At 34.0% G+C, this 21,468-nt stretch overlaps 1 protein-coding gene across 1 annotated transcript in view; it reads right to left on the reverse strand.

Moving 5' to 3' along the window:
• Nucleotides 1-21,468, reverse strand: part of CSMD1 (CUB and Sushi multiple domains 1) — a 1,074,318-nt gene that overhangs the window by 21,510 nt on the left and 1,031,340 nt on the right. The window contains exons 55-63 of the mRNA XM_063389341.1: nucleotides 17,390-17,578; nucleotides 15,617-15,790; nucleotides 11,499-11,681; nucleotides 9,103-9,279; nucleotides 8,235-8,414; nucleotides 6,749-6,922; nucleotides 5,651-5,824; nucleotides 3,230-3,303; nucleotides 414-525 (exon numbers count right to left, since the gene is read on the reverse strand). Of these exons, the coding sequence (XP_063245411.1) occupies nucleotides 414-525; nucleotides 3,230-3,303; nucleotides 5,651-5,824; nucleotides 6,749-6,922; nucleotides 8,235-8,414; nucleotides 9,103-9,279; nucleotides 11,499-11,681; nucleotides 15,617-15,790; nucleotides 17,390-17,578 (1,437 nt within the window). The remainder of the gene's footprint in view (nucleotides 1-413; nucleotides 526-3,229; nucleotides 3,304-5,650; nucleotides 5,825-6,748; nucleotides 6,923-8,234; nucleotides 8,415-9,102; nucleotides 9,280-11,498; nucleotides 11,682-15,616; nucleotides 15,791-17,389; nucleotides 17,579-21,468) is intronic.

The following is a 21,468-nucleotide window of genomic DNA, read 5'->3' on the forward strand; positions in this document are numbered from 1 at the left end:
TTTTGCTGAGTTTTAGTTTATGATTCTTAAAATACTAGGCAACAAAATAGTTCCATGCATATTTCAAGTCACTTTCCATTCTTTATTAATCCATTACACACAAAAAAAAATTTCCAGCTTAATTAAAGTAGCTAATGCAGTAGGTTAACTGTAATAGATTCTTTGAGTAAAATTGATAGACTTATTGTGGACTTCATTAAATGATCAGAAAAATCTTCCTTCAAATTAATATCCCAAATACATCTTTGGTCTTTGAATAGGAAAGAACAACAAATAAAACATTTAAAAATCTGTTTTAAATAAAGTTTCCCACCCTTGTAGTAAATATTTTGTCATGAATTTCCAGACGCATCACTTTGTAACTCTTAAAATTGCACACTGTTCTGAGTGGTTAGGATAGAAACCAGACTTACGGATGCATTCAGACTGTATGCCACTCCAAGTCAGGTTAGCAAGACAAGAACGAGTGGTAGATCCCTGAATATGATAACCTTTTCTGCATCTGAAATAGACTGTGCTCCCAACCTAAGGGTCAAAGCAGAATGTTAGGCAGAAGAAGTATGCATCATGTGTAGTCAGATATCATGACAGTGATAAGTTAATACAGGTTTTTTTTTTCAAAAATAAAAATGTCTGCTTTTTACAGTTTCTGAGTTACACTTTTTTTTTTTAATGTGATGAAATGGTTGAGTTATTGGGTTTTTTGTGATTTATTTAGAAGCAATATGTGGAAAACCTCTTCCACTGCATTTATTACTATTAAATTTTATTTGAGATGTTCAACTAGCAGAGTCAAGTCCTGAAAAGCCTTCCTGTGGTCAAATATGATACAACCAAGACAAGGAAAAATAACTGAGAAAGTGCTCTTTAGATTTCAACTGGGAATAAAAATGCAAAATTGCAGGTGAGAAAGAATTTTCTTAAAAGATGAGAAAGACAGTGTGTGAAGAGTTCTAGTAAAATGAACTTATTGATGGTACTGACAAAAGTAACAAGAATGTAACTCCAGGCCGAGTTATTTAATGATATAGGACTAATCAGTAAAGCATTACTTTTGTTTTGGATAAAAAGTCTTGTAATAATAAATGAATTAGACAAATTTGACATTATTGTAAATTATATTACTTTAATAAAGTAACATATCACACAGACAAGTTGCAAATGGTTAGTGATCAATGTGTATTAGTAAGAGCTTGCAGTTATAGAAAGACAGCTCTGCACTGCAAATGTCATAGAAGGACTTTCAATAGAAATTAACTACCTGCTATCTATACACTTAATTATATAAAACCTGCTTATAATGACAGATGTTCCGCAAATGCACATAATTTTTCCCAAAGTAGCTTGGAAAACCACTGGTGTTTTTAAAGGTCATATTACCGATACGACTTTGTAGACTTATGTCTTTCTAACTATTCTTAAAAATATTATCCTCTCTACCCTGCCAAGGACACACAGCATGTCTTTAGTAGGGAGTAGAACAGTGGGTGGCTAGTCTTGAGCCTAAGTCAGCTTATTTGTGCCAATTCTGGTATCTGTCAGTAAAAACGAGATGCAAATCTTTTCTCAGTGCTCCAAAAGACCAAGCAAAAACTAGCATAGGTTCAAGGTAGTTAAAGATTTATACTGCTTTTTCATTTTACTGGTAAAAGTTAAAAGAAAAGCAGCACACTCTTTGTATAATAATACTTGGATGAAAAACACTGAGGGCTTCACAGTGTAGTGAAGCACAAAACGCAAAGAATAAAAGTGCAAGACAAGATGCTGGTAGACAGGGGAAGACCCTGCAAAGATCTGCTGCGTGTCATTACCCTGTTCTATAATGAAGAAAGACTGCTGAAAAGTATTTTTATAAAAGCTTGACTATGTCATACAAACAGGAAGCCCACAAATAATGTATGAAAAAAACCCCAAACAATCTAGTTGTGTAACCATTAGAGAGAAGTCTCCATGCTGAAGTATCCATACAAGATAGTATTCTGAGAGTGAACACATACTGGAGAAAGTCTTAATGCACAACAGAAGAAGGCTTAGTATGGCCTCTACAGGTGAAAGGGAAGAGATGATGAGTCTACATAAGCATGAACAACAGACAGTAGAATAGTGAATTGGCCAGTAAAGTTCTGTTATTAAAGACAATTTGTGAGGCAGATAAAATGGGGAGAAAAAAGAAAACAACCCCCCAATAAAATTATGTGCAAAGATCAGAGTTGTTTTTGAAGAGAAAATGAGAACAGGCACAGGATCAACATGAGACATCAGAAAGGCAACTGCCCCTATTATTAGAAGCAGAACCACCTTGAGTAAGGCCACAAGATGTGGCTCAGGGAAAAGTGCCGCGGTATCTGTGAGCCAGGCAGGAGCAGAAGGTGAAGAAAGGAGCTGACAGACATAGCAACAAAAGACAGAAAAATTGCAGGAGAGAGAGGCTACCAATAACCAGAGGAACTTAGAGAAAGTACTATTTGGAAAACAGTTCTACTAATTTGGTTGCAATGGGCACACTGCCCTAGGCTCAGAAATAAGCAGCAAACCCAAACAGAACTTATTTTAAATTTCAGTCACATATATTTATACCCAAAAAATCTATCCACATGAAATTTATCAATCTATACAGTAACTGTGGATTGGTCATAGTTGCATCTACAGTTATTTCCTCAGTCTCTTTTCTGACTCTCTGTTGTTTAACAACCTGTGAGGAATTTGGAAATTACAGAAAGGATATTCATCACAGAGAACCTGGACAAACACAGAGTAATTTTATCTTCTCTGACTGAATAAAATATAACATGAATTTCTAATCTAGTAAAGCCACTTGCTGACTTTTTTGTCAAGGACTACATGGCCTTTGGATCACACAGGTCTTTAGTTGTTAGGTATTTACTGACTATTCATCAATGTATGAAAGAATTATTACCATAAAGCAAGGTAATTATATCATGTCATATCATATTAAGTAATCAATTTATAAATAGCCCTTCCTACTGAAGTCTCCTAAAGGATTGAACACATGATGTATTGCAGGGTTAGAAGTTCTTTCTTTAAGCTGGATGTTCTAAAAAAAGCTTGGAATGAAGAATGAGTTTTTTATTAAAAAAGAGGGTGGAAATGTCTCAAGGTTTGCATCAGACATTTAAGACTACAAATAATGTTTCTCATTAAATTTCTTATGCAATTATGAAATACATTTTCATTTTAGAATGCTAATAAATAATAATTTAAAAATTACCTCATAACCTCTGGAACTATTTTGTATTCCAAAATGTGGAGTACCAGGGTCTGTACATGTATTGTGAGCTGGATCTAATGCAAAATGTGAAGCACAACACATATTATTATGGTATGGAAAAAAATACTCTAAAACTGCAAAGATTAAATAATTTCATAAATGTCTAATGATGACAAGAATTCAATTTTTAATTGAATGTGTGTTTTTCTACATATTACCCTAGTATTTCCAACTAAATTAACAAGTAGTTAGTTTCAGTACATTGTCATTATTTTAAAATATCTTTTGAAGTATTTCTGGTAGTGCAGACTTTACAGTTAAGATTGCATTAATTTTAGCAACCTTATCCTTTTAAATCTTTTTAAATCCATAGTATATTTCACTATTCAAAATGCAGTTGGAATATGTAGAAAAATCTTTAGAAATCTTTATCTTTTCTCCATTTCAAATGAACTGCTTAATGATAATTTTTTCTAAAAGAAACACCCCCAAATAAAAAAACAACAAAACTCCTCAAACCCAAAAAATCCCACAAACAGAAAAAACCCAAACCCATAATCAGTCTGCTTTCTCATAGCAAGTAAATACTCTTTATTTTTGTATAGATTTTTTTCTATGCCACAAAGAAAACAAGTTTCTAATGGAGCACCACCTCAGTTGTTGCTGGAGAATAAAATTCCCTCCATGAAAAAATCACATGCCAACAGAGTAAAATTAATTATTCTGCTTCATGAGAGTAACGTAAAGCAGCCTAAAACTATTTTTTCATTCAGTAATGCCCATATTCTGGTGGGGCTTTGGAGTTGCCCAGTCATATCCACCAGTTAGACAGCACAGAACTTTATCCAGTGGATTTTTCTGTGGTACGTGATTCTCTCCTGGCAACTGAGTCTGCTGAGTGCTGACACTGAATGATGAAGAACACATCTTGTGACTATACTTCATCTGTAACAATTTTTAGTTTTCTGTAGAGCAAAAATTGAACTTATCATTTCATTTCACTCTTGGCCAACTCCCATTTTCAATATTGACCATCAGTAGAGCATAAAAATTCAACTGGACTGATATTTACCAAAGGCTTCAAAAGTTAGGTGGATGTTGACCTAAAGTGTAAGAATAAAAAGCAAACATGCTCCTGACATTGAGATGCTTGAACAGTACAGGAACTTTTAAAAAATTATCAACAGCTGGAATTCTATTTCTAATAATAGACACATGAAGCTGAATTGAATTTTTAAGATAGGTCTCATCTGAAGAACCCAAAGCAAGACTTCTCGAAGTATTCTAAGGAAATAATTTCTACCCAGAAACAGAAAAGCTTCCTCTATATGGTATTTTTAGTTCTAGTTCCAGACACTGTTCACTGCTTTTAACCTTCAAATTGCTTAGAAATTTTATCAGTAGATATGTTAGATGATCTAATATTTTCCTTTTACAATAACATAAAAACTATGATGCAAAAGAAAAACTTGTATCTTTGATGCAATATTTTCCATGTGCTTCTAGATTATACTATGTAAAATATAAACAGAAATGTCATTATTACATTTTAAAAGTTGATTCTTTGCATCAGACCTGAATATTAGCTTTTTTAAGCCTCCTTGCCTCTGTAGCAAAATATAGGTGCAAGGTGATTGCCCAGTTTGCAAAAACTATGGAGAGAAGCTTTGAATTCATACAAAAGAATTCTGTTGACTATTATGTCTTCATTTAAAAATACAGACTGCTTCCAATGATCATGATTACAACCTTTTCCCAGAGTGCCCATCTCTTTCATACAGCAAATATCTCAGCCAAAACAAAATATATAAATGGCCTACAATCTATATCTGAATATGTTTATTTATAAGTATCAAAGAGAATTTTTTTATTATAAAACTAAAATAATTTTCTCTAGCAAGTCACCCTAAGCAGGATAAAGTTCTGATGTCAGTGGGAGTTCGAGGTGTCAATCTTATTGATGTAACTTGCTAAAAGCCTAGAGTTGCACAACAGTCAATGAGAAACAGAGTATTTGGGAGTTCATCAGGATTTCTAAAGATCAGAGATGTACAAGCCGTGTTCACAAAGTAAAAAAACCTTTGATTTAGGTTTGATTCTAAAAAACGCCTTTAACTCTCCAGTGACAAAATCATATCCAAGAGATTCTAAAAAGAGATGGAACAAATTTATGCACTTGCACATATTGATGTCCTGCATTTCCAGCAGATAAGCAACCATGTAAATTTACAAAAGACTTCATCTGTGATTGTGTTTATCCTAAAGTGTTTATATTCGAAATATAACCTTATTTAACTTGGTTTTTTTTTTTATATTACACAGACCTTTTCTATACTTGGATAGCTAATTGCTAGATTCATGAGAGTGTAATAGTTTATCAAGAATATTCTCAGTAGAAAATGCATTACTGGTAGTTATTACCAATGCATGTTGGTTGAATTCCACTCCAAGTACCATCTGCTTGACAGAATCTTCTTGAAGAGCCTATCAGAATAAAAGGAGGTCTGCACTGAAAGCTAACTTCAGATCTGTAGGTAAAACTTTTTCCATTGAGACGTCCTTCTGCTGGGGTACCAGGATCACCACAAAACACAGCTGATACACATAAAAATGAAAAAAAAAAGATATTAAAATTATTTAACCTGAAATATTCTACATCAGTTTATGTGCAAGGCAGGCATACTGGATAGAAATGCAAATGCTATGTTAATTTATCTGTGTAGGACTGTAGATCTCCTAAATTCTTGACAACAATTTTAAAGTAAATTGTCACTGTTATAGTTATTGTAAGCATTAAACTTAACCTGGAAAAATAGACCTTTTAATTAAGACACTTAAATATTGATTAGATTTGGATGACAAAATAATTCCTCAGTAGACAATGCCATATTAAAATGCTTAAAAATGAAATAATTTTTCACATCTGACACCCTCAGATGAGTAGGCTGGAAATTTTTGCCCTAATTAGATAAAACGAAAAATATTTATCAGGGTCCTAACAAGATTTCAAGCACTCAAAGAGTTGAATTGACAGATTTAGAAAATGCTGAAATACAAATACGAGCAAGACATGAGGGTATGTACTTGCCTTTGGAAAAAAAAAATTGCTTAGAAAAGCTATGAGCTATGAGCTTAAGGGTTAGCATCCTTATTTTCACCTGTTAATGGAAATGGAAACAGGGAAGAAAAAAGGAAAAGTGTAGGGGAATATCCCAGTTATGCTCACCACAAGTCAAATTCAGAACATCCAATGGAATTACCAATAGAGCAAATGCTGATGGGTCCAATTAGATAATAAGAGATGGGGGTGACTTTTGGGGAAAGGGAGAAGACTGTGACCTTTACTGGGCACAGCCCTCAAATTTCATAACAAGGTAAGCTTTTTGGTACAAGAAAGGAGAATCCTGCAGTAATCCATGTATTTCCAGATGTAGTTGAGTCCTTTTTAAATTGTGATTCTGTGACTGTAGCCCAAGACAACTGACGGTAGCTTTGGTGAAGCCCCACACAAAAACTCACGCAAGCACTGTGGGACGTCTCCGCGCCAGACTCCCCGCCCCTCGCAGGAGAGGATGGCGGTGTGGGACAGCTGGAAGCCCTCGGCGCAGCTGTAACTCACACTGGCGCCCCAGCGGTAGTCAGAGCCTTCCACCTTCCCGTGCAGCACTGCGGGAGGGGGGCCACAGGTGATAGCTGCGTCAGAAAAGAAAAGGGACAGTTTCAAGAACTTATAGGGTTTGGGAATTTGTAATATAATACATACTCATACATTTCAGGTATTTCAGGCTATTGTTCCAACAAAGCGTACCTGTGTTGACAAAGCAGTCTGTAATAGACAGAAAACTATTTTAAATACAAAAATAAAGGCTATGGATTTAGGAAGTCCCTGAGTGCTGGGTTGCTAGAAGCCCAAAGACTACATAGCTATCTAGTTATATATTTTTCCTTACATATTCATTACTGATTATTTTTGGCAACAGGTTACTAAGTTAGGTAAAGGTTTTCAATAAACATTATTTCTTTCAACAGATAAGTTTTTATGATTCTAAATGTCTAAATATTTGTATTTTATTTTAGACTAATTTTGCAGCACTATTTAATATGACTGTTCATTCACTTGCTCATTTTCTAAGACTTTCCACACACAATGGTAATTAACTTTATTGGTAATTAGGGGCTAAGAAATTATTCTGATGTTTTCCACCTTCTGATAAGAGTGCCCAAAATAATGAAATGTGGAATGTCCAGGTTTACGCTCCCATATAATTTCTTTTAACAAAGACCACAACCATAAAATCACTCAGGCAGTAATTTCCATGACAGAAAATGCAGTCAGTGGAATACATATGCCAAAATTTAATTAGCAGGCTAGACTTAAATATCACAGTGAAGAGGTGCTAGGTGAGTTGGCATCCTAGGCCTTTTACAAGCAGAAGATGCTCAAGGCTGTTAAATTTACTCCCTGGGCTGCTAAAGTTGTGTTAACAATTTTCACCAGGCTGCCTTATTTGTCTTTCAGCCTCATCTCCACTATGACCTTCTTCCTAGCACTTGTAATTAGCTATTTGTGAAGCATATTTTTGGCTGTTTAGGATGACTACACTACTGCAACAAGGGGATATTTTACAGAAAGGTTGGCTTGCAGAATTCTGTTACAGAATTTTGTCCATCTATGGATTTTTCCAAGAGAAATGGGCCAAAAAGGAAAATGGGTACTTCATTCATATATTTTTTAAGATGAGCACTCTGACAATTTTCATTGCAGTGATTTAGTTCTACTTTAGTCAATAATGTCACTATTTTGACTGCTATTCTACCCCAGCATATGTGCAAAACAAATATAAATTCTATAGAAATACTTACCTAATATTATAGTTGCATTTGGAACAGTAATTATTCCAGACAATATTTTGATTTCTTTTAATATATAAATAAAGACACCAGAGAGAAAATATCACATATGTGTCAAAAGAGGACTTGTAAACTGTTAAATTCAAAAGATTACCTTTGCAAATTGGTTTACTCTGGTTCCAAGTGCTGTCTTTCACACAACGCATGGTAGATGAACTGGCAGGTTCCATCAGATATCCTGGATTGCACTGATAGCTCACTGTCTTATTAAAGGTAAAATCATTTCCAAACTGAATGCCATTTGCTAATGCACCTGGATCTCCACAGTTAATCACTAATGAGAAAAAGACAAAAGGAATTTTTTTAATAAACATATAACCATGCATACCTAATGTCCTTTCTTTTACTGTACAATACAAGAAAAAAATTATAGCCCAATCTTGCTGCTCCCTGACTCTTGGTCCTCAGAAGAATGGTGGTTGATCAATTCTGAGATATTTGGCTTACAATAAAAACTGGCACAGTAATGTATCCAGTGATACAAAATTTGATTTTGAGCTACCACAACTTCCTCCTCTAAGCATAAGCCACAAGGAAAAAAGAAAAAAAAAAAAAAAAAAAAGAAAAAAAAAAAAGAAAAAAAAAAAAAAAAAAAAAGAAAGAAAAAAGAAAAAAAAGAAAGAAAGAAAAAAAAAAGCTAAAGAAAATGCTAAAGGAAACTCTAAAGAACAACCTTTTTAGAATAACCTTATTCTAAAAAATATTAATATCATCAAATTGACATTTCTGAGGTAAACAAATACAATAAAGTTACCTATGTAGCCACCTTAGGAAGATAGCTCTGGAAACATCTAGCCTGCTTTAAAAGGGCATGTACCTTTAGATATATAAAAATATTCATGTTTTACAAGACAAGTGAATGTGGAAACGTGTTATTTTACCCATCAAGACCATCATTTTCAGTAGGAAGGCTGGATGACTTACTACTTTAAAGCTTTAGGGGAAGAAAATTTCTTTCTGACCTGTGCAGTCTGGAGCAGTGCCAGTCCATGTCCCATTAGCAGTACAATGTCTAGTGGTTAGCCCTGAAGTTTTGTAACCTTCCCAGCAGGCATAAATGACTGAGCTGGAGAACAATATTCCATCAGTGTATATTATCATACCATTGGCTGGCGTGCCAGGGTTCCCACAAGATACAGCTGCAAAGAAGAGAAAAAACAACAAAAATGGATTTCAATGACAGGTGACTAACTGGGATGGAAGAAAAAGGAAAAGAACAACTAGGTAATAGCTCCTCTTTTAAAACACAGCAATTTTTACTGAGCAAATATGTAACACGTATATTCTTGAATCAATATTTTATTTCTCTTTGTTAATATTATTACTTGCATTTGGTTTTTTCCCTTTTTTTCCAATTCCTGATTAAGATAGTTTGGCCTTTTTGTTCCACTCCACCCAATACAGTCACTGAAGCAAATAAAGCTCATTCAGGACTTTCTGCCAGACCTGTACCTCTGCTTTGCCTTTTGGTAATTTTTTCTGTTCTCTTCTTGTCTTCTGGTATTTCCTTTTTCAATTGTAAAAATGCATAAATAGTAAATTGTGACCTTGTTGATTTATTTTTTTGAATCAAGAAAAGAACAGACACTCTGTTTTGGCCTCCATATACTTTGGGCATCTACTTCATCCTTTAAGGCAATAATAATGTTTCAGCTTCATATGTCCAAGATTTGACAGTGGGTTGCCTTGCTTACTTTGATTACAAGCTGCAGTTCTTTGGAAGGTGAGGAGTTGCTGGTTTGTTTTTTTTTTTGTGGACCATTTTTCCAGTGGAATCATTAAAAGAATTTGGGGTTTTGTTTTGAATTTTCCTAACAACCTTTTCTAGGAACTCCACTCTTTTAAGACCCCCACCTACAGTACTGTGTCCACCTCTGGGGTCTGCAGCAGAAGAAAGACTTGGACCTGCTGCATGTGCTCCTGTTGGATGGCCTCCAACATAATAGTTACAATCAAATAATTAAAATGTAGCAGTTTCAGGTCTTATGATTAAAACAAACACAATTTGCCAATTAAAAATTAGTCTACCATTTATGTTTGGAATTATACCTTACTGCCTTCCTTAAATCAATTTTAATCACTTTTTAAGTTTAAAAGTTTCAAATAGTGAAGAGAAAAATTCAAAATGTTGGAACTTGAACTTGAAGGAATAAATAGGTATTCTTTTCCAAATCTCATCCTTACTTAGATTAAATAGGAAACAATTGAAGGACTATAGAAAAAAGGGGGAAAAAGCTGCTTTTTTCTTCTTTTTCTTTTTTTAACTGAAAAGAGAAGGTTGAAGCAAACACTATGATGAAAGGGGAAAAAGCAGCATTTAAAACACTGATAATTGCCACTGACTCCTGCTGTCCTACTATCCTTAATATCTTCATGTAAGGGAAGTAGAAATGATCATGCGAAGCTTCAGTTTTCTATTGGAAATACTGATTCAAATACTGATCCTGCACCCACTGCCATTTTTAAACAGTTATGATGATATCTGCACTGACAGAAGGCTAGTCTGTGCTGAAGAATACTGCAAAAAGAACAATTGCTCTCAGAATAAAACGTGTAGATTAAAAAAAATGTTACAAATATTTTGTTCTATCTTCCATTTTATCACTCAGTTTAGGAGAAAACAGATACTACAATATCCATCAACTCTGACAAAGTAGATAAAGTAATTTTTCAAACATTCTTGGTAAATGGGAAGGCATTATAAAACTGAATTTAAAGTCTTATATTACTGTATTCCAATTTCAACTGCATAAAAATGTAAAAATTCTTTATTATGTTTTTTATCTTATTTTAGAATGTGATTTTCAGAAATATTCTGTTGCATTTCTTCTGAAAGAGACAGCATAAAAAATCTCATTAGAAAATAGTCCAACATCTGTTGAGAAATATCTATTGATTTATTAATTTATACTTCATTTATATATTCATTTATGCAATTTCATTTTATCATTTATTCAGTCCTTGATTCATAGATACTACATACAAAGAGAAGATGATAGTATTTTATTGTCACAAAACAGATGACAGATTTATTTATCACTCCATTTTCATATCTTCACTCAAAAGCATTTATTTAGTCTTATATTTAACTTAGGTATCTATTATTTATTTTCAGGCTTATTATTCTTAACTAAAATTATTTTCTCACAAACTTCTTAAAAATGTATTTTCCAAAACTTTAGCAGTTTGGATTTAAGTTTTCAAGCAAAACACAAACTGTGTGTAAACTTTTTTATATCAGCTTTGTGCAGAATGTTATGAAAGCATATTTCTGCCTAACAAAATTTTTCAAACAAAGAATAAAAAGTCATGAGGGAATGTGTCAACAGTGTCAAAATAGCAATGTATGGATACCTACCTTCACACACAGGCTGTGTACCTGACCAGGAGCCATTCAGCAGGCACGTTCGCTCTGCAGACCCTCGCAGCTGATAACCCATTTCACATGAGAAACGCAGCAGGCTTTTTGTTTTGAACTCATCCCCTAGCCTAGACCCATGAGCTGGTACTCCTGGATCATCACAAAAACCAGGATTATTTCCTGCAAAACACAACAGAGCACAAATATTGCCAGGGACATTATGTGCAGATATAGTGGCAGTGAAACCGCTCTCTTGAGAATAGTGCCACTGCATTGATTCTATTACAATCAATCCCTTTTCATCACTATTATGGTGTGAAACTAAAGTCAAAGATGAAAATACAAATCTTTTTACCCTACTTCTTTTCTCAGACCAATAGACGCCTAAACCCAGAGTGTGATAAAAATAAAAGCAAAAAGATAACTGAGAAGACAGGAAGCACTCCTGTCACTTTCTGTCAGTTCAACAAATCTGCTGCTGTTTTATAGAAATATTTTTCTACACACTGTGTTTTATTGTTTAACTTGTAGTGATATTTTCTAATAACAAGAATTAAATAACAGCAAGAGTGAAGAGAACCATATTCATATTTTTAGGAAATGCATTTGAAATACGTATATCTACACAAAATACTACCCTTGTGTCTGTCAAGGACGAAAATATCTCATAATTTTCCTTATCCTCTAAATTTCTGTGCAAATATTGGTTACAAATTTAGAAGACAAAAAATATGTAAGACAGAGCTCGCAAAGATGTTCACATAAGTCTGATGAATCAGTCAAATGCTTTATCACAGAGTGGCTGTTATAGGAGATACTACACAAGATGGTTAAGGAAGCATGGTCTCAGTATTAACAATTTACTATAAATTTTGGTATAAAATTGTATATCTCCTAAATCCTTCTGTGTTTACACTGACGTTTACATTGACTACAATATTATCCTGTGTTCTCCACTTTTGAATTACATGTCTAAACTCAAATTCTTTGAAACTACAGATTTTGATTTTGGGCTTTGATTTTATTTTGGGTTTTTTTTCCAAATGTGTAAATACTTTAATAGTTTGAAGTCTGTATATTCTTAAATGGATTTTTCTTCATAGGCATCCCTCTCACATAAAGGATAAAACCTTAAACAAGAAAAAACAATATCTAAGTTTTGAGGAAACTCAAATAGATCATTTAGAAATTAAAAATTTTTGTATGTCAGACAGCACGATTACGTGTGTGTCATAAGGTTTTAGTTATATCAAGTATGAGTGGATACTGTCATGATTTCACATAAAAGGAGGCCAAGACAGTTCTAGAATTCAAAACTAACTTGTGGGCTTTGATTGTGTTCACTTTGTTTAGTACGAGGTTCTTCTAGAACAGATTGTTTTTGTCATCCTGCCCTACAGCATTTGGACCTGGATTTCCTGGTGTAAATACCTGCTTCTAAACAGTGTGAGTGTCTGAAGTCAGCTGGTATATTCTGTCTCTCTGTGTGCAGTAAAACTCACTCTCCAGAACACTGTGACTGCCTCCAAACTGACTGTTGAGGATGATCTCCAGCACATACAAACTTGTAAAGTATTTGTGTGCTGTTTGATGGATTGCCAGGTATGATGAGTTAAAAATTAATCTGGGGACAATTCAAGGAGTATAATTGTCTCAGGGATCAAGCACTGTCATCCATGACCCATGCCCTGGCACTGCTAAAGCAGAAGTCCAGATGTGGCCTCTGGATGCTATCTGCTTCCACTTAGTCTGAGACATTACTATTTCACAGACATTTCTCTCTGCTTAAAATGTGTAAAATAACATGAGGATCATGATTCAGGCTCCCTCTGTGGCATGTTTATGTCATGAAACAGATACATCACACATACTTTGGCTTGTGAATGCAAAGGGATTTTTCAGGGCAAAATGATCTATGATTCTGAAAACTTGATGATGTCTCAGTTGCTTTGGGATTTTGCTGAGGGAATTATTCCAGATGAATGACTGGAGATTTTTTTCTTGAACATATCTAGTTTTGACTTGGAGAAAATTTGAACTGGGACCATGAAATTTTACAGCCAAAGGGTATAGATAAAGGCAGTTACAATAATATGAAGGTCTAGACCTCTTTTTACTTAGCAATGTAGAAGGCTCAATATCCATTATTGAAATATGAGTGCGTCATTTTAAACAAAAATGTCAACCATTGCTTAATTCATAGAATACAAAAGTCCATCATTGCAACAGGTCCCAGGTGACAACAAACTCTGAGATCATATTTATACCATTGTAGAACCATCAGGCATTCAAACATATATTAATATATAATGAAATGAATCTCATTCTGAAAGTGGCTACAGGTTTTAAACATTGTATTTGGACTGTTTTTCATATCCCCGAAGCATAAAACCAATTAGAGTTCTCAGTCATCCTGGGCCCAATCATTCTCTCACTGACATTATGACAACGAATTATTCGTATTGGATTTTGATGGATTAATCTCCTGAATATCTAACTTGGAAAGTGTAGTTCATTTTACAATTCTAAATTCCTTAGAAAAAGGATACACCTTTTATGGTTTTCTTTGGGTTTTTTTTTTGGGGGGGGTGAGCTTTTCTTTGCTTTTTTTATGTTGAGCCAACAGAGGTAGATTTCCATTTCCCTAGAGAATCATCTTGATCTCAAGATGGTGACCCACTGTGTTCAAAGTTAGAAAATTGAATTCTGTATCAGTAACAATATTTTAGTTACACTAGACATATTTTCCCCACTATAAGACATGAGTACAGGGCTCTTCAATGTTTCAAAATCTACGAGTCTATAAAAATACTGTCATATTCATGGCTGAAGATATCTGAAGAGTCTCAATTATTAGCAATTAAAATTTCCCTCCACCAGCATGAGATTTTTCCTTGTGGTCTGAAATGTTGGATAATAGCACTAGATTGTTATCCGACTATTCAAGTCTTTAGATGAATTCCAGCAATTTCAGATCTAGGATATTATGTTGGATAAAAAGGTGAAAGTGACAGAAATGTGAGCTTACGATAAGCAAGAAAATATTTCTTGTTGTGCAGTGATGCCTTTCAGGCACATAGACCACGATGCCAGTGAGATCTAGCAGTGCGGGAAGAATCTAAATTATTTCCTGATCGAGCAGCAGAGAACAGAAAAGAAACAGTAGTGATTTAAATTCCCTTTCTCAGTATTTCAAATTCTGCTCAGCATCCTTGCATAATCATCCTTGCAGCTCATAAATGGACCATTTTCAATGAACACTTACTCAGATCTTTTTCGAAGTGCTAAAAATAATTCAAAGTACCTTACACCTATTTAAATTAGGTCAAATCTGAATCGAACATTGAATCACATCAGCCCAACAGTGGGCATGTCCAATAGTTCAAGGGAAGTTATAAGATTGTATAATGGGTATTTATGAATAATTTTCTCACTAGAAAATTTTCTTCTTAAACCATTCAGGTATTTGATTTTTATACACCAAAGTGTCTACACCCGCTTCCCTTACAAAAGCTATTAATATGCTGTGTGTGTCCTTAGGACCCAGTCCTCGCCTGAACTCTTCACTTCAACAAAACTGTGTGATGTTTAATGTTTTTTTATAGGTTTGCATAGTCTAGGGGAGAATAAATGGTTCCCATACTTCCTGACAGCACCAAGAACACGTCAGACATTTAAAGTATATTTCTGCAAGAGAAAAGAGTAGTAAAATGTACAAAGTTTATCTTAACACCTTTGCTGTGGAGTGTCTTAAACAAAATTTTCTGATGTAACAACCTCTGTTTACATAAAGTGTTCAAAAAAATGTAATGTATCACATGTATCCTTTTTAAGCAAAACTCGACCAAGTTTGAAACACTGTTTTGCTGTATCTTCTATACACTGCAGTACACAATAGAGCATGTGGACGAGGAGTGAAGTTGTGAAGTAATGACAAAGAGAATGAGATGATCATGAGAATATTTCAGTAAATGGATGTGATACAGCAGAGTGGCTATCGGTGAAATTAAAATATAACTGGAAAATAAAGAAAACAAGTGTTTGCTACAAAGATGTGTGAGAATGGCCTTACTCATCTGACAAGGTAGCATTCAGATAATGGTTGGTAGAACTACCTGAGCAGTGAGGGAGAGTCCCACTCCAGTGGCTATCTTCTTGGCACTCCCTTGTAGAATTCCCGATGAGCCTTCGACCCGCTGTGCAGGAATAGTGAATTATGGAGCCATATGTAAATTTGTCCCCGGAAAGAATTGCATTTGCAGGTACCCCAGGATGTCCACAAGAAATGGCTAATAAAGGTAAGAACACAACATAATGAGATGTTCTCACAGCACAGAAAAAATCTCTTACAACCTTTAAATATAAGGCTGGTTCCACAAAATATGCATGACTGTCTGGATCTCAAGTCTTACATAGCTTCAGTTTTCTTTGTTGCTATAGATGGTTTATTTGTCATTTGTAAGATTAAACACAAAACTATATAAACTAGCCTATCCTGTTTAGCCTTTCTCTAAAAATTAATAGATTTCTTTCCTCATTCATTTCTGTTCATGATTCTTCCTTACAATTAGCACACTTTATTTTGATTAGCAATAGGAAGACACCAAATAAGGCTATGGCTGTAATGTGCTTATATATTGCAGATATGTTAATATAAGCAGCTTTATTGTATCTACAACTAGGTATAGGTTAAGCAGCAGAGTGAAATAAAATAGTTATTCTGTAATATTATTGTAGCAATGTGATGAAGTAGAGCGAGCAGGAGGAAAATGAATTACTGATAATTTTCATAATTTTAAATCATACTTATTTTTCTAAGACAAAGAAGTTAGGGACATGCTTGCCCCAGTAAATATTCTTGTCAAACTAAAAAAAAATTACACAGCTATTTTGTATTTAAAATGGTGCATTTTCTCTAATTATTTTACTACTATAATGTGAATAAACCCACTTTTTCAGGTTATAGCTCTGATTGACAGACATTGAAAGCATAGATTGTTGTGGAAAAATGAAACAAAACAAAAACCAAAATAAAATTGCTTGGGTCATGGGAATATTAGATACATAGCAGTATGAAAAGCATAATAAAGAAATAAATTCAACCTAGTGACATTTCTTGCTCTGGTATATAAGTGTAAATCCATGAAATAAATTTAGTAAAAAATTGCAATTCTGTTAAATGAAAAACTTTTAAAACATCTGATGTATTTCAAATTAAAATATACTTTAATTTCATTTACTACTTCTTAAAATTGCATTGCAAAGCAGAAATCATGTCAGAAAATTAATAGTGATCAGAGAAGAAAAGTATCTCAATAGAAATTTAACTCAGGCAAATTGTTATTTTGTAAAGATATGGAGCTTACTGATCATACGAAACACCAGAAGATTTCCTCCCTCTCTGAGCAGAAAGTGATGGAGGAAATATGAAGTGATGTTATAAAAAGACCCTCTTGAGCAAAATTTTTCTATACAACATTTCACAGATTTGTTCTCACATATACACTACAATGTGTCTGAAAAAATATAAATACTTGATACAAGCATTAATGGTCTTAGACTATCATTCTAAATTATAACAAATAGATAATAATTTTAGATTTCCCTAGGTGTTTCCAAATACCTTAACAATTCACTGCTAGGGAAAATTAATGTTGACTTTCTGGCATTTGAAATAACAGTTCCACAGTTCCCCGGAAACATTTTTTTAATAATGTTAAGTTGCATGATATTTTGTCTTAATGTTTTCTTACTGAGGTGTACAATTTGCAATGTATTGATCATAAAGCCCATTTTGTTCCCTAATAGATGGCTACACTTCTTTTTTCTACCCTGGTTTAAAATCATGCAGCCCTCTTGGATGCCAATCCCACCAAATGGATACTTACACAAACACTTTGGCAATGATCTGTCCCATAACCCATTAGCTTTGCAGGTGAGCGCAGACGAGCCCAGGAGATAAAAGCCCTTCTTGCAATGGTACGCCACGCTTGTTCCGTATTTGAAACTTTCAGGATAATTCTGCTGTCCGTGACGAATTGCATTCTCCACAAAGCCAGGATCAGAACAGTTCACCACTGTAAGACAAACAACACTCATTGCTGATGCAGAACAGCAATATCATTAAATGTTGCAATGATTCTCATTACTTCACTAGCAGCTCGTGACTGTGGTTCATCTATGGGCCCTTTGTGGCTTTTATTTGACTTAAATATCAGAAATATTGACTCTTAAGTAAGACTCTAGATCTTTTTGCTTTGCAAGTAATACTACAATTTTACTCAAGTTCTTTTGCTAGTCTTGGACAAGATACATACTATCAAGTATACAGGTGGTTCAAAGACGAAAGATAAATTGGAGGAATTTTTTATCATTCCCATGTTAGGCTTAGTTTGGTCTTCTATATAGTTTTTGTATGAAGGAACAGTCATAGTCTAAGTAACACATTGACATTTTCTTTTTTATTAATTTCCTCTAATGAGAAAAATTGCTTCAAATATTAAAGACATTTTCTGCTATTAATATGTAGAACAGGAAAAGGAAGACAGCGAAAAATCAAATACTTGATAGGGGAACAGGAGTGAGGGTAAGCACCAAAAAACATGAAGTAATTTTTTTCAGATAGTCATTAAAGACCTAAAAAATTATGGGGTTTTTCATGACTGTTTAGTTTTTATATGAAGTATATCTTCCCTCCCCACTCCTTCATTTTATACTCTGCAGAGACTGCAGGGTCATAGAATCAGTTGACAGTTTGGGTTGGAGGAGACTTTTTCAAACACCCAATTTTGCTCTCTGTTAATCTGAAAACTGTATGAAAATTTACAAACACTTACTCTACCCCTCCCCGTCTTCATTCTGAAGATAACACTATAAATAAACTAAAAAAATACCTTAAAATGTCATTAGTATCATAAATTAAAGCTCATCCAAGAACCAGGAATTTACCATTCAAGTATCTCATCTAGTTCAAATCAATTTTTGTAAAAAGTAAATCACTGGAGAAGAATATAGGTAAGATTATCATTTTAGAAGTAAGTCATACACAGTCCCTAATGGACTGCTTTATACTTCTGAATAACTTTTATTCAAAAGCTTAAGTTTTATCATACATAAAATTTAAATATGCTGATTAGATAATAAACTAGTAGTAGGCATCTTATGGAAATACTCATTCATTGAAGGGACATTTTATTCAATCAGCTAAAAAGTATCAGGGTTTTAGAAAAATTCAAACATCCTAAAATTTAATTTGGAGCAAAATCCAGTTTTAATTTATTTATCTTTATCTTTTAAAGCCACACTCTTAAAAGTGTTAAATGTTCATAATTTTAACCTCAAAATTCTAAACAAACATATACTTAGGTCTAAGGAATGTCTCACATTAATATAAAGTTTTCCTTCATAAAAAATATTTTAGAGGTAATATTTGGGGAAAAGAACTCTTTTTTGCATAAAGAAACCCAGTTTTCATTTATCAATTGTTATTAAAAATACAACACATTTACACGGCAAAGCCAAATATATTTTTAAAAATTAGGTATTACAATGATGCACACAAAGCATTAGAAAGATATTATGTAGAATGACTATGTTCAGTGAAAGAGATCCCTTTTTTATTTTCCTGAGCAGTAATATAACATTAGTCTCCTAACTGAAAATGTTCCTATTTGTTTTATAGTGAATCCTATGAAATAGTTCACCAGAGAAGTTACATTCAGCTTACATTATAGTAGTTTAGCTTATATTTCATACTAACAACTTTTATTTAAACATATTGTAATAACCATAACATTTATACAGAAATTAGATATATAGAGGTTAAATAAATGTGTTTACACAACATTTCATTGAAAAAACAAATTCCTCCTTTGTTCTTCACTTTTTTTCGCTGTCCCATAAGACAGGGAAAAATATCAAGTCCTAATATCTCACTGCTCTTTGAAAGCTGTGAAAATTTTGGATGTGGAAGTCTGTGTCTCTGTACTTGCTTTGAAGAACTCCAAAATTTTTTCTTCTGGGGATCTCTATTTAAGAGTATTATCAAGAGAAAATGCTTTTTTCTTCTACATGACACATTCTTTGTTACTGTTTTTTTCCCCACAGTTACTCATCTTTTTCAGCTAAGTCTAATTCTTGCACTGGCAACATAACTATCATTGTAGAACAGGGACACGAGTGAAAGTCTGTAAAATGCACACATCACTGACAGGATGCTTTACCAAAACATTAGGCTAGATCTGAGGGAGCTCCTGTGCCTGTACTCAGAGTGCAATCCTTTCTTATGGAAATTAGCACACTTCCCAGAAGCAACACATGCTGCATCCTAATTAACCCTGTTTCCCTGTTTCCTAGGTAATTAGACAAGGTGTGGAGCTGGGTAGATGCTGCTGGAAAGTTCCTGCTTTTGGAACTTGCCTGCATCCTCTGCATAGTTATAAGTTGCCTTGTTCAAACACATCCTTAAACTTAATTTTTCCAGGTAAATGTATACACATTCCTAAACATTTGAATACACAACTGTATCAATGTGATTTAAAGAAAGCCAGCACTTGTTTTCTGGCATGAGGCCAGTAGATGGTGGCTCAGTCCATGCCATTGACAGCTGCTACCCTCCAGAACAGGGTGAATTTCTCTGAACTGCTCATGAAGAGTGATCCTCCTGTCCATGATAGCCCCCGAGCCATGCTCCAAACAATTCCCGTGAATGTGCCACTTGGTTCAAATGAAAAACCATCTAAATAAGCAGGAGCAATTTCAGCTCCCATGCCAGGCACTGTAAAAAATACAGATAAATTCAATTTCAAACACAAAAGTGAATATTTCAAAATCTTTCTATTTAGATAAATCTATTTTTATGGTAATTTGACTCCCAGCCTCACAATTACACAATACCACTATTGTGACTGATCAAAAAAAATGAAGTCCACGACAGAATGGAATATTTATCCTGGTAGAGAACAGAATTCAGGTCTTCTTGATACCCATATCCATGTTCTAATCAGTACCCCATCTTGCAATGAAACACATATCAAAAATAACTGGCAAAATAACTTTTCCATTCCACTGATATCTATCTGTTTTAGCAACTACTCCTTCAAGAGCAGCTCTGCCTTAAATGATACAAATAAAAAAAAGATGGAATTGTTCTTTATGGCTGTAACAATATAAGAACAATCCTGTGGAAAAATGATAATTACATTCCTCTGCCAATGGTCCAAAGATTAATTAATATCAGTTTATCAATATATCAACCATAATTAAAATTTTTGTGTATTAGAAATTTTATCCTGGTACAAATGGGACTCCTTGCTGTACTCACAGAGATCCACAGTACAGATGCATGTTTAGCAGCCTGCATTTAATATCATCCAAATTTGTTTTAGCTCAGGAATATAGCACTAAAAACTGGGCATACACAGCTTAAACAGGATATACACTAAAATACAGTAAAATTTCATTAACGAATACACAAAACTAGTGCAAATGTGCATGATAACAGACACTACTGAATTTTTCCCAAGCTATAGGACAAGATTCATGCCTTTTATCAGATAAGGTTTTTATGATGTCAAAAGACTCTTCCTCTATGCAATCTATATTTTGAGTTTATTTTCTGGTGGGATTTTTGGGTGGTTTTGTTTGGTAGTTTTAGGGGTTTGGGGTTTGTTTGTTTGGGGGGCTTTGTTTGTTTATTTGGTTTGGTTTGGGGTTTTTTTGCTGCTATTGCTGTTTTGTTTGAGAATGAATTTGCAGATACTCTGGTATTATCTTTGATGGAATGAGGAGGACAGTAGAGATCTACAGGAACAAACCTTTAAAAGTGCCCTCCAGAGCAAAAATGTCGACAACTTCTTCAGACTAAAACCAAAAAGTGTTTATTTTTCACTACAATTTAGAGAAAACTGTTGTTATTGCACCCAAATATGGATGAGATTAGTTGAAAGAGAACATTGCAAGTAATAGC

This window comes from Prinia subflava, chromosome 2 (assembly GCF_021018805.1).
Source record: "Prinia subflava isolate CZ2003 ecotype Zambia chromosome 2, Cam_Psub_1.2, whole genome shotgun sequence".
In the NCBI taxonomy this organism is placed as follows: domain Eukaryota; kingdom Metazoa; phylum Chordata; class Aves; order Passeriformes; family Cisticolidae; genus Prinia; species Prinia subflava.